General features: G+C 41.6%; 1 protein-coding gene across 2 annotated transcripts in view; it reads right to left on the bottom strand.

The window, feature by feature from the left end:
* Nucleotides 1-12414, bottom strand: part of XDH (xanthine dehydrogenase) — a 50410-nt gene that overhangs the window by 16013 nt on the left and 21983 nt on the right. For both annotated transcript variants that reach the window (XM_009877262.1, XM_009877261.1), the window contains 8 exons: nt 8550-8734; nt 7861-8035; nt 7311-7400; nt 6488-6657; nt 3822-3945; nt 3308-3427; nt 1626-1722; nt 22-146 (listed from right to left, as the gene is read on the bottom strand). In XM_009877262.1, the coding sequence (XP_009875564.1) occupies nt 22-146; nt 1626-1722; nt 3308-3427; nt 3822-3945; nt 6488-6657; nt 7311-7400; nt 7861-8035; nt 8550-8734 (1086 nt within the window). The remainder of the gene's footprint in view (nt 1-21; nt 147-1625; nt 1723-3307; nt 3428-3821; nt 3946-6487; nt 6658-7310; nt 7401-7860; nt 8036-8549; nt 8735-12414) is intronic.

Genomic DNA, 12414 nt, shown 5'->3' with positions numbered 1-12414 from the left:
GGCAGCTCAGTGAAACAGTACCTGTGTCTTTGTTGGGTTTTGGGTCGACACAAAGAGTTCCATCTCACCATCTTCCCCCTTTGGCACAGCCAAAGTACAGTGAGTTTCCAGGTAGAAATGTTCCTGCCCACCAAGGTACATCTCTCCTAGAAAATTGAAAGAAAGACCCCAAAGATAGGGTGTCTCTAGTGTTATAAGGTGTGTCCCATCACGCTGCCTGCAAGTTACTGCCCTTTTGACAATGTTAAATGACAGCCCTTTGCGCTGCCCAGCACTGGATATCCCTAGCTCTAAATTTGACACTTCTGGTTTGACATTTAAAAAAAAAATAAAATAAAAGCACACCCAAAAAAAAACAAAAGCACAAAAAATCCCTCCCTCCACTTTCTAGAAATCTTCAGTCAGAAACACAAAAGTGGTTGACATTTCAAAAATAAGCCACACGTCATGCCTTTGACTCAGCATTTCTTAAGATGCAGTGTTTGGTGCCTTTCAGGCTGTGCTGATAACACCGCTGAGATGAAGGATAAAAATAAATCAAGTACAGTCTAGCTGAGCAGATCAAATACAAGGTTACTGGCTTCAAAACAGAGGAACAAAATTAGAAACCCAAAATGCCTTAAGAAGATCTAACTGGGCATCAGCTCTCTGTCACTGCATGTGGCTCTTTCCAAGGACATCTTACTTGGTAGTGCTAAGAGTACAATATCGAGTCATGCTACACACTGTTAAATGTCAGAATTAACCTTCTTTCTCGGTCACGGCCCTGGTCTATTAAGCTGCCATGAAAATTAATATTCAGAGAATTTCAACCAGCGTTTGTGTCTGTAAATAATCTAACTTCTTGCTCAGCCCTGTAAGAGGGATACAACAACTTCTTATCAATAAAAATACATAGTTCTCCAAAGGTCTGACATTTGAGACTCTTCCTCTTGGGAGCTATTGATCAGAGACACATACACAGAGGAGTGGCACGTGTCTGACAGAGTATTGTAGTTCACAGCTCTGGCACTCCTCCCTTCTAACTCATACTGATTTTAAACAGCTGTTGATTATTGCTATGTTTACCCATGTCTCTGCAACCTCCTCAGCAGACTCTAGCTGAAAGAAACCAAGAAGCACGCACACACACAAAAAAATAGCCTCAAAGGCAGACAAACAATCAATGTTGAGAAAGTGTTACAGGGCAGTGCCATGATCTTCAAGATACCTTCAGGTATCAAAGTTGGCAGATTGTCCCATTTTCATAAGACACAATCTTATAGTAGGTTAAAGGAAATTGACTGTCTAGAAGATTCAGACCAGACTATGTTTGGACAGGAAGAAACTCCTGTATGCATGTTTAAGGAAAAAAAAAAATTACTTTGTAGAGTATCTGCTTAGGAAAACTGTGCCCCTACATTAGAAGAGAGCGTTTACAGTGGCACAGCTGGGACAATCCAAGTCTGCTTGAAATAGAAATTAGATCTTTTACCAGCTATTTGTATACAAACAGCTGAAACTTAATATGAAATTAATTTAGCCCCACAAGCCTTACTTTCATGAGTTCAGTATCTTTTGCATAAAAGGAAGCCGATAGCTTGGCTTCTTTTGGCATAAATTATCACATTAATGCTTATTCTTACCTTCTAAAATGTGATCAGATTCTTCAAAACCTTTCTTCACATCTCCCTTCTTAATCCTCTTTATAGGCTTAAGAAAGGATTGTTTCTCAATAGCTTCCTAGGAAACATAATGACACAAGGAAATTTTTGTGGACATGGAGTGAAAACAAAGCTTCCTCTGACTAAAGAAGAAATGCCCACGATAAAAATCACAAGAACTTACAAGGACACTAACTATGGTAATAGCTGAGTGACTTGACTTAAAGCAGTAAAAAAAAAAATTTGGCAACACAGTAATTTCACAATAAACACCATAATTGGACAATCTCAGATTGCTCCTTATGACCCATTTTATTTTATAGACCCAGAGCCTCAAGGTCTGTAGCTACCAGAGCTATGACTTACAACTTACATTAACTATAGTCTGTGGCCCAGGAGGCAGGGAGGAAAAGAAAAGGAGAAAAGAGAGGAAAAAAAAAAGGAAAAAAAAAAGGGGCCAAAGAAGAAGAAAATTAAATCTCTCAGACAGGGTGAGAACTTCTGCAGAAATAGTTCACTTCGAATGTACAATAATCTTTCTAGGGGAATTTTTATGAACACATTTCACTTTTGCCAAAACTGAAGCTTTCTGTACTGAAAAAAACCCCCACAGAATGACCAAATGACAAAACCAACAAAAAATCAGCACTAATTTTTGGCTCCACTATTATCTTCCACAGTTACATAAACAACTAGAAGCCTCAGAAAAGGAAAAAGTTCTCACACATTGTTTGCGAACCCACAAATCATACAAACAACCCAAAATCTCTGTTCGCGGATGACAGTACCAATGCCTGTACTGTACTAGACAATGCACACGCTCTTTGTATTTGCATGAATACAATTCCCATTACAAAACACATAGTATGAAACACTGACCATTAAAAAAATTAATTTGATTCCCATGGTTCTAATTTCTCCCCAATAAGAACAGCTTCATATAACAATTTTTTTCTCATTTCTAAATGTGAGTGCCGTATTAGATACTATAATTTGCTTTCACTGTCACATACGGAAATCTTGTCAGCAAGTCTTCTGGTTCAAAAAAGAAGCAGCATGAAATGATCGCAAATTGTTTACATTAATTTCTTCAGCTTTGAGAAAAGCCACTTGAGGGTTGTGTCCATGCAGTCAGTGGAAATGTTCACTGTGGAGAGTGAACTCTTGAATATTGATTTCATCAGCTTAGAAACTAGACAAGTGGTCTGCAGAAATCTCAGAGCAGCAGTGCAGTGACAGAGCTCCAGGAGATGTTTTCACCCCCTATTATTGAATGTTATAAATCAGGGAATGAAGAACAAATGAATACCAGTGAAGCCAGCAGGGTCACGTCAGGGAAGGCAAGCACCAGCGGGTAGGAGACATAACTGGCAGTAACCTTGTTAAACAGATTTGTGCTGAGCACAATACATCTACCAGAATTCGCTTTATTTGTTTCAGCTTTAAATAACACAGAACAAGTTAATGTACTCCAAATCAGTACCACATCAAAGGTGTGTCCTCTTTATATTTAAATATAAAAATTATTCCTTCTATCCATATCCTGCTGCACCCACAAAGACTAACAAAACCTGTGGCTAAGTAACCACATGTGGGAGAGTAGAAGTTAACCAGACATCAGGAGATCCCAAGCTAACTGCTGAAGCAGATCTGAGCCATCTTACCTGAATTGTCACAATAGGTTTGAGCTCCTCATACGTAATCTTCACAGCTTTAGCTGCCCTTCTGGAATGCTCCTGTGTATCTGCAAGAATTGCACCAATGATATGACCAACACAAGTGACCTACGGGAGAGATTAGGACCCACCGTCACTTGGTGTGTATATATGACACAACTGAGAGGTTCGTGATAATTTCCTTCATCAATTCCTTTTGTACAGTTTTTCATCTGTATGTTGAGACTGGTCTATTTAAAACCGATCAAGGGAAAATGATGACGAACAGCTTTGGACCATAACTGAGCGAGCCTGTCCCAGTGCCCTGTAGCTTAGAGGAGAACAGCGCAGATAATACATGGGGCACAGGACTCAGGCCTTATTGAATGTGGCACCAAGATTTCTATTGACTCCAGTGCAGTTAGGATTTATCTATGTATAATGTAAAGGACTTTACCGGACAATACGAGAAATCTTATGTCCTGAGCAACATGATTGAAAAATGGTATTTTTAATCACATACCACATCCTTAGCAAAGACAGTCTCATCATTAGCGATGCCAGTGATATTACTGCCAGGAACATCGTTGGCAGAGACAAAACACACAAACCCAGGAACACTCTGTGCTTCAGATGCATCTACAGAGCTAAAGAAAAAAAAAGGACAAGAAGCAGCATTATTATTTCTCATTTTTCTTTTTTGACGGTGCTTATGAGATACCAATACATTTTGAGGCCTGATTTCCTGAAGGCTGGCTGTGCAAGAGAGGAGTTTGTCAAACAAATATCATGAGACCAAGACAGAAAGTGCAACATATTAGACTAAAATCCTTTGGGATCTATATGATAATATGAATCCTGACTGTGAGACTGATCACTAGTCTGCTTCCTTGGACTATACTGCATCATGCATCTTTTCCCTAAGACATATTTGAACTTGATCCAGTCATCATGTGTACTAAAAGACCCCTCAACACCCTTTACCAAAGACAGATTGACATTAGCACTAGCAGGCTCCAGCTGTTGTCTTAGCTGCTGTGATTCTGTGAAGGCAAGATTTCTGTCTGTCTATTGATGAACATGAAATTTTACTGCAGACACGTATCATCTACTGTGGGTTCACCCCAGGAGAAAAACCCATCTGAGAGTCAGAGAGAAGTTGTTGAGTATCAATCACAAGGAAGCTGAAGGGTATTTAAAAGGAAGTGAAAGAAATGGTGCTCCAAAAGACAAAAAGCTTCATGAAAGTCTTTCTTTTGTAATCAGCAAAAGAGGTATCTAACCAAAATGCTTGTCTGTTTGGATCACATACAAAGCTAAAACTAAGTGACAAGCAAGAAAGAAAGTAACTAGAAAAGTGCAATATAATTTAATTTTCATATGGAGCATTTCATAAAAAATGGATTACAAAGGACTTTCTAGCTCCTTTTGCAATATTTTGGACATTGCCTATGTAATTGTCTGGCTTTACAAGGGAACTGTTGCGAATAAAAAAAGCTGTGGCTTTGTTTCTGCTAACTGAATGATTTATTGTCTTCTGTATATTGCTGGAAATTTTTTCAGCATTCTTGTTTAGATTCCTGAAACTCAGATACGCACTGTGCCTGAAAGTAGTTGTTTATGCATCCCAGTGAGCTACTGACTTTTTTAAAGAGACATTAAATGTTTGAATGGACTTTCCCACATGAACTCTTAGACAGCAGGACCTGAGGACAATGCAATTTTTCTTTGGAAAGTTCACTTTCCCATGCTTCTGCAGTAATGCCTCAGAAAAAATCCCCTAACAGTTTTCCTTAGCTGGAAATACAGAGGCAGATGATTTCTAATTTACAATTTGTGGTCAAAAGCTGACTCGGGTGAAGCAGCAGTTTTCAGAACCAATATTTTGACCAATAAAATCACAGGCTGAGATAATTCTGTCACCCGATTAAATATTCCGCTACTTCCTCAGCAGAACAATACAAGCTCACAGCTTGAAATGTGAGTGCGCAAAGCAAATGCAAGAGCAACCTCTAGCAAAATACTGACTATTGTGGTCACAGGCCTGATGCTTTATTGCCCCATCTGCACTGGTAGCAGCCACAGTACTTATGTGTTTGCAGCACTCATCGATGACCACGTTGCAACACCTAAGATTTAACTGTGATGACAGAGTGATTTCCCTCATAATCTGGGAGTCAACTACTACATCTATGTATCCATGACCACCGTGCTATGTGTCCAACACCCCATGCTGTGGGAAACCTCCAGGCAGGAAGCTTCAACCAGCAAGAAAGCATTGCCTAAGAAACGAACAGCACATGGTGAGGCTACTGCGGGTGACATGAGGCAAGGTAGCGCAGGGTGCCTCACATCAGAGCCGCTGAGGGCAGATGAGAGCCTGCAGAGCCACCACAATGTAAGAACAATTAGGGATTGGAGTGGGTGGGGCAGTCGGTTCTGCAATATAACAGCTTTAAAACTCACAAGAGAATGTAGATGCCGTTACCTGCCAGGATAGGTCTTTTAGAGTTGGTTAGTCACTATTCTTATAAATTATGCATCAGTCATGCCCTGTGTATTGACAAGATGTTTTCAGAGACAGCTGCAATTCCAAATAGTGACCTATGCACCTTGCAACAGCCAAGCACAAACAGGTCTACACCTAATAGCTGAAGCTAACTTACATAGGACTGTTATGCAGAGGGCTCGATCGTACTCAGTGCAAGCAAGCATGGCGCAAGACAAAAAGCAGAAGACAGGCCACACAGAGCTGACTCAACAGCAGGAGCGCTGTGGTGGAACTGCGTGTTACAACCAACGTTTTTAGGCAGATAGGAAAAAGCACGTTCAAGTTGCATGCTCTGGTTAGTGATAAAAATGGCATATCCTCAGACATTGTGGTGCTCTCCTACCCAGCTCCTAATCCTGTGTGCTTGAGTATAAGTGGACATGCAAAAAGGTTGCCTAGGCCTGAGCATTTCTTGCTTCAGCAAAGCTCTGAGTTTGGTGTTAATTCTCCCATATTCTCACTGACACAGACTTGCAAGGCAGCTGTCACACACGCAGCTCACCTCCATGTAACAATGTGCAACGAACTGAAGTTCCCACTAATGCAAAAGCCTTTCCCTGCAACTTGACAGGTCAGTGTTTTCTAAGCCACCAGGCACTGGATGCTTCCAACAACTGAAACTCAGAAGCAACACTTACAGGATCTTAGCGTGGGCTTTGGTGCTGGTCACCAGTGTTAGATATAGCTCATTCTCGTAGTGAGGGATGTCATCGCAGTAAACAGCTTCTCCACACGCTTGTTTGGCTGCCGAAACGTGCATCAGAGGCCGGCCCACCATATCTTCAACTGCCTGCCCCCTGGGCACTTCCTGGAGTAAAACACAGGACTGACTACTACTGCTGCTTAGATTGCAGGGGACAGAAGCATTGATTGGAGAGCAAAAGGTACCGTGAGACATTCTAGTGAAACAGGGAATGGGATAGGGTCTCAGGCCTGTGCGAAAGGAAGGTCAACAAGATGGTGTGGCTACACAGAGGAGGCTACAGAGAATGAAGTGAAAGGCATTTTGAAACTGCTGTGAAAGAGAAGGCTTTGATGTGACAGCTGGCATAAAAGGTTCAAGTTCTGAAACTAGTCTCTACTCTCAAAGCCAAAGAGAACAGGTTATTAACAGAGAAATAAAGAAGAAGATACCTCATGGGTCTGGAGCCTGAGAGATACAAAGAAAGGGAGGCTGTAACCAGAGAAAGCAATATAAGTTTGGATCCGGAGCTGGCAGCAAGAGGAAAGTGCTACCCACAGCAATTTTTCTGAAGCTGTGCACATCAGAAATAGTCTTGGGCAATGACAGGAAAAAACAGTGTATCCTAAAGCAAGAAAGGGACTGAGACTCAAAGACAAGCCTGAGGAATGGCATTATATAAGTTCGTGTATTGCCCATACTCATAGGGAGACAAGACAAGAAGCACAGTCTGAGATACAGAACGGCTGGGTCTACGTCATGCAGGCACTGCTACTTACTTGGAAGAGTTGAGCGTTTGCAATGGGGTCTTTGTGAAACAGCTCTGTAGCACTGATGTAGTTCAATGGGACGGGCTCACACAGATTGTTCTGCCAGAGACATATTAAAGAACAATCATCTTCCCTGCAAGTCCCTTTCTCACATTCCCCAGTAGACCAGGCCATTCACCATTCTCCATCCTCTAGTGAAAATAATTCATTTTTTTACCAAGTGAAAGGCAAATAGGGCCCAGGCTCTGTGCAGACAATAGCCACAGACCCACTAGAGCAGCTGTAATGCAACAAAGAGGAGAAGTCCAGGAATTCTCCTTGGAAGCTACAGATCAGCATCCTTCCGCAACATGGTGGGGATGCCATGAAGTAGCAAGTGGGAAGATAAACTAGTCACTGTCATGCAGGTAAAGAGTAGAGTAGCTCTGGCAGCTATTGTAACGTGAGTTTGTTCCCAGGTACGATTCTGCTTGAATCTAAACCCTCCCCATGCCTTCCCCACCAAGACAGCACACACAGCACCTCCTTCCCCAAGTCTGCCTTCTTTAGCAGCACTCACAGTGCCTTTCTGGTTCTTGCTCAGTTTCTGAAGGACCGTCAGGTAGAACTTGAAGAAGAAGCTCAGCGTGAGTGTGCGTCGGAAATCCACCATCCCACCAGGCGCAGAAGGAGACAGATTCATTTCACCTGACAGCGAGCGGCAGGCATCCTGCAGCAGCTTCTCATTCCAGTCTCTGCAAGGGAACAAAGGTGACACAGAACCCTTGCTTAGCCCAAAATATCACCAGGGCACATTAACGCTTCTGACATGGCAGTGGCGCAAGTTCTCAGGCAGCAGCCACTCGTTCCATTTCTGTTTACAGCACATGTGTCAGCTTTGCTCTCATCTTGGGTACATGTCATCTTTTCTAAATATGTGACAAAGCTACCATATTGTAAAAGTGCAGATTTCTCAGTCTGGTTTGAAAGAAAATCACTTTTGTAGGTCATGCCCACACCTAGCTTCTGCCCACTTCAACAGATGAGTGAATGTAGCAAGGAAGCAGCTGAGAGACTGACATGGATCTTTGGGGATAAGGAGCACGGGCAAGGCATCACGCAGAACACAGCCTGCAGCAGAAGGGCAGCTGCACTTCTTCCTCTTTCTCCTTGTGTTTCTATCAGAGAGGATTTAGGGTATTGGAACTGCCCCTGTAAAAATCAGCACCGTTCAATTATACAGCCTTTCTATCAAAGGAGAACTCCCACCTGCCAGTGAGCTCCTGACAAGTTTTTAGCGCCAGGACAGTTGTAGGAGCCATTCCCCCATAGCTGAGTTTTATCTCCTCCACTCGGCTAGTGCCGTCGTGGAACAGGACTCTCATCCCACAGGTCACAATCGCAATGTCATCCTCTCGACGAGAAGCCTGCTTGAAAGCTGAGAAATATTCACCCTAGAAGAAGGAAAATATTTCTTTATTCTCTACCTTAGTATGCTCTGGAGTATAAATATGGATGAGCTGTTAACCTCTCTCTACATGGATGTGCTCTTTCAGGCAACTGTATCTGGATGATTCATCTTGCACGGCCAAGCAGAACATGTTTGTCTAGGCAGCACTGTATATTTTCATATGATTCAATGACTTCTTCACATTTTCAATGATTAATTCTAATGTATTAGGATCAGTGGTTAATAGTCAACCTAGGGCTGTGTGGGAAATGAGCTCTGACAGAGATCTGCTCATACCTGACACATTTTTTCCGCATCTTGAGAGTAAGAACAAAGACAAGGTTTTTTGTATGTAAACAATATCATCAGCAACCTTTTCTTTCTCCCAGACTGCTAAGCCAGAAGCCTCATCAGTAAAACTTACATCCCAAACCCCTTCCATTCAGAAGTCTTTGAACTTTGCAAGAACTGAAATCAATAATCAGAAATCTGTCACAGTTCCAGAACAGACCAAACTAATATAAGACAATTCCAATCTGTTACTGCAAACGCAATTCTCAGTAACTATCCTGAATCCTCTGTTGATGGTCTCCACAGAGCAAGGAAACTCTTTTAAATGCACCAGCAATTACAACTCACAAAACTCAGCAGCTCTCCTATGATTAGTAGCAGTAAATACGAGATTGACACTCTACCAGTATACACAGAGTGATGGTGTCACCCTGTAGTCACAGTGCAGTCAGCTTTTGCCCTGGCCTGTCCTGCAGACTATGAAAAATTTCTGTTCAGGCATCCCGCAAACTAAGAGAGGAATCAGATCCGATGTCTTTGCACAGCTCTTCTGGAGAATTTTCTGCCAAGTTTCTTCTCTGATAGCTTAGCCAAGTGACTCTGCACAGCACAGCAATCTGTTCCATTAATTATTTCTAATCAGAAGCGAACAGCAATTCTTCCATTATTGGAAAGAACAATTCCTCTATTGTTGGCAGTGAGAGCAGTTTCACAAGAGGCCCCTTTTGTGCATCAAGAACTTGTTAGTGGAGATAGAATGGAAGGGTCTGTTTCATTTCCTGAATTCAAGTAATTAGTGGGAGTCCAGCAGATTATAGCAGAGGAGTACCAATAGCACCCTCCCAGTGAGGACATTCTGTCACTCTGCTAGTTAAGCCACTTAGCATTCAAACAGGAGAAAAAGCAGCCTCTCCTTTTACTGCACACATTATTTTCCAATAACATGATTGCAACAAGAGGGCAATATTTGCTTTCACTCCTCACAAGACACCTTGCTTTTCTTGGTACAGAGTCCTGTGGGAGAAAGGGCACTCGCTGTTTCTCCTCACTAGGAGTGTAGGTAAGGTAACCATCACCTTGGCTGCCCATGTCTGTCCTACCTTTCGGTAGAACAACTGTGCTGTCTCCTCTAAACTACCACAATGAAAGTTTCTAGGTGTTAGTTATTCTCACAAGAAAAACAAGCAATCCTTACTTTTAAGGGCTACGTATTAGGGAACTAGATTAGTCTTCCATTCTGGACAAGAGGTATTTAAAAGACGTGTGGATGAGGTGCTTAGCGACATGGTTTAGTGGTGGACCTGGCAGCGCTAGGTTAACGCTTAGGCTCAATGATCTTAAAGGTCTTTTCCAACCTAAACAATTCAATGATGCAACACCAGGAAGGAGCACGTTAGGAAATCCACAGGCTCTAAAAGACTCATAGGCAATATTTATGACTGCAAAAAAACATTTTTTCCATGTCAAGTTTTTCAGTCCACCACCAATGAATATATAGATCATTAATGGATGAAACTTGGAGGATATCAATGTAAAGGATGACTTAAGCCTTCATGACTGCTTTCTGCCTCTTTAGCAGGACAAAACTGTGATAATATGAGCCTACAATGGCAATATTGGCAAACAGTATGTTAAAATTGTTTTCCAAAGGTAGAAATACATAAGCACTGTGTTGTCAGGCTTTTTCTGTTTGAAAACCAGCTAATGTTCATGTGATACAGAATACTGTTATCACAAAAATTAAGTAACAGTGACAACCGTGATGGAGAAAGATGTATGCAAGGGAAAGGATGTGAAAAACTGATTGTCACTAAGTGAGTAATAATACAAGTGGTGCATAACATTTGTGAACGTTGTCTGGAACACAAGGAATGTTTTTATAGTCCAGAAGAGAGTGTTGTTAAATAAGGATACGTCCTATTCTAGGAATGCCTTGTTATACACAAAAAGCTAAGCAGTTTTCTTTCCTGGAATCTATTCATATTCTACCTTTAATCCAGTGAGCTGTTTCATTTTCTAAATTCTGTCTTTGCTCACTGCAATCCCCTTACAAGTATAGACTCAAAAAAAACTTTATTTCCTGAGTATCTTAAATATCAGACACACAAACTAGCAGGATGAAAAGGTGTTACCTCCTCTCCCTCAACAGTCTCTCCATGAGAAAGCCTCCCCTGAGCTTGGTCCATTCACAGCAATACTGATTCGTGTAAAGTGCTAAACTTCTTTAGTTCTTGCTGTTGTTTGGCTGGTCTTACCCTTGGGGTGACATCACACCAATGCAAGGGGTAACATCCATTTTAAACAAACATAAACCAAAAAATTCCATCTAGCTGTGTGCTGACACAGCTCTGCCTTCAGTTGCGAGGCAATCACAGTTCCAGAAGACTTTGCCTGCCACATGTCAGCACCTTCAGACATTCCCGGAAGAAATTTAGTCTCCTTGACTTCATGTTTATGAGCAAAGATCAGCCAAGAAACCATGAAGTAGAGAGTTCAAAAGTTGTTTTAGTTTTTCAGATCAGTGAGCTGCATAATACCTAGAGATGAAGCCATTGCCCTGCTGGTAAACGTTTGTTTTGTGAAATTGCCATATGACTGTCGTACGGATGGAGGAATACGGTATTTTCCCTTGACTACCTCAAGCACGTTTCTCATTTTTGCAAAAAGCAGTGCTTTTACAATTAACACAAGATCAAAGAAATAGATGGAAAAACACCATAAATAAAATTGCTGTGTTCCCTTAATAGTTAGATACAAAAATAAGAGGATACACCAGGCTGGGTTAAGTCTTTGAGCAACCTAGTCTAGCGGGAGGTGTCCCTGGCCATGGCAGGGGGGTTGGCACCAGATGATCTTTAAGGTCCCTTCCAACTCAAGCCATTCTATAAATCTATGATTTATTGGTTCTATCGCATATGATGGTATTTCAAGTAAATCAGTGTTTTTCATTTATAATGTGTCACTACACTGTGAATTCTTGCATCTTGTAACTTGTGGCCTCAAGCACTAAAACCTTCATAGCCATAAAATTAAGTCTGATGTTCTCATCCCTAAAGGGAAAAAAATAGAGTTTTAGCTCTGAGACACTCTGAATCAGTTATGGTTCATGCTGGTACAGAAGAGAAGCATTCACTGCTCTATTCAAAGGAAGATTTGCAGGCTCATTTGAAGTTTCAAGTCCAAATTGCCAAAATGCCCTAATAATGTCTTTGTGGTTTCAGTCTTGCAAGGCAAGGATGCAGAAACTGAACTTCCCTCTTATCCATACACACTTTTCCCCATTTCTTTCCCCTTTTCAGTTCACAGAAATGAAGCAGGAACCTTGGGAACCTTAACTTCTCTTCAGGAACTGCTAGCATCTTTGCTGCACTATTTTGCAAATGGAATTAGACC

This window comes from Apaloderma vittatum, unplaced genomic scaffold (assembly GCF_000703405.1).
Source record: "Apaloderma vittatum isolate BGI_N311 unplaced genomic scaffold, ASM70340v1 scaffold17979, whole genome shotgun sequence".
In the NCBI taxonomy this organism is placed as follows: Eukaryota; Metazoa; Chordata; class Aves; order Trogoniformes; family Trogonidae; genus Apaloderma; species Apaloderma vittatum.
Note: the sequence above shows the minus strand (reverse complement) of the source record. Positions and strands in the feature narration are given on the sequence as shown.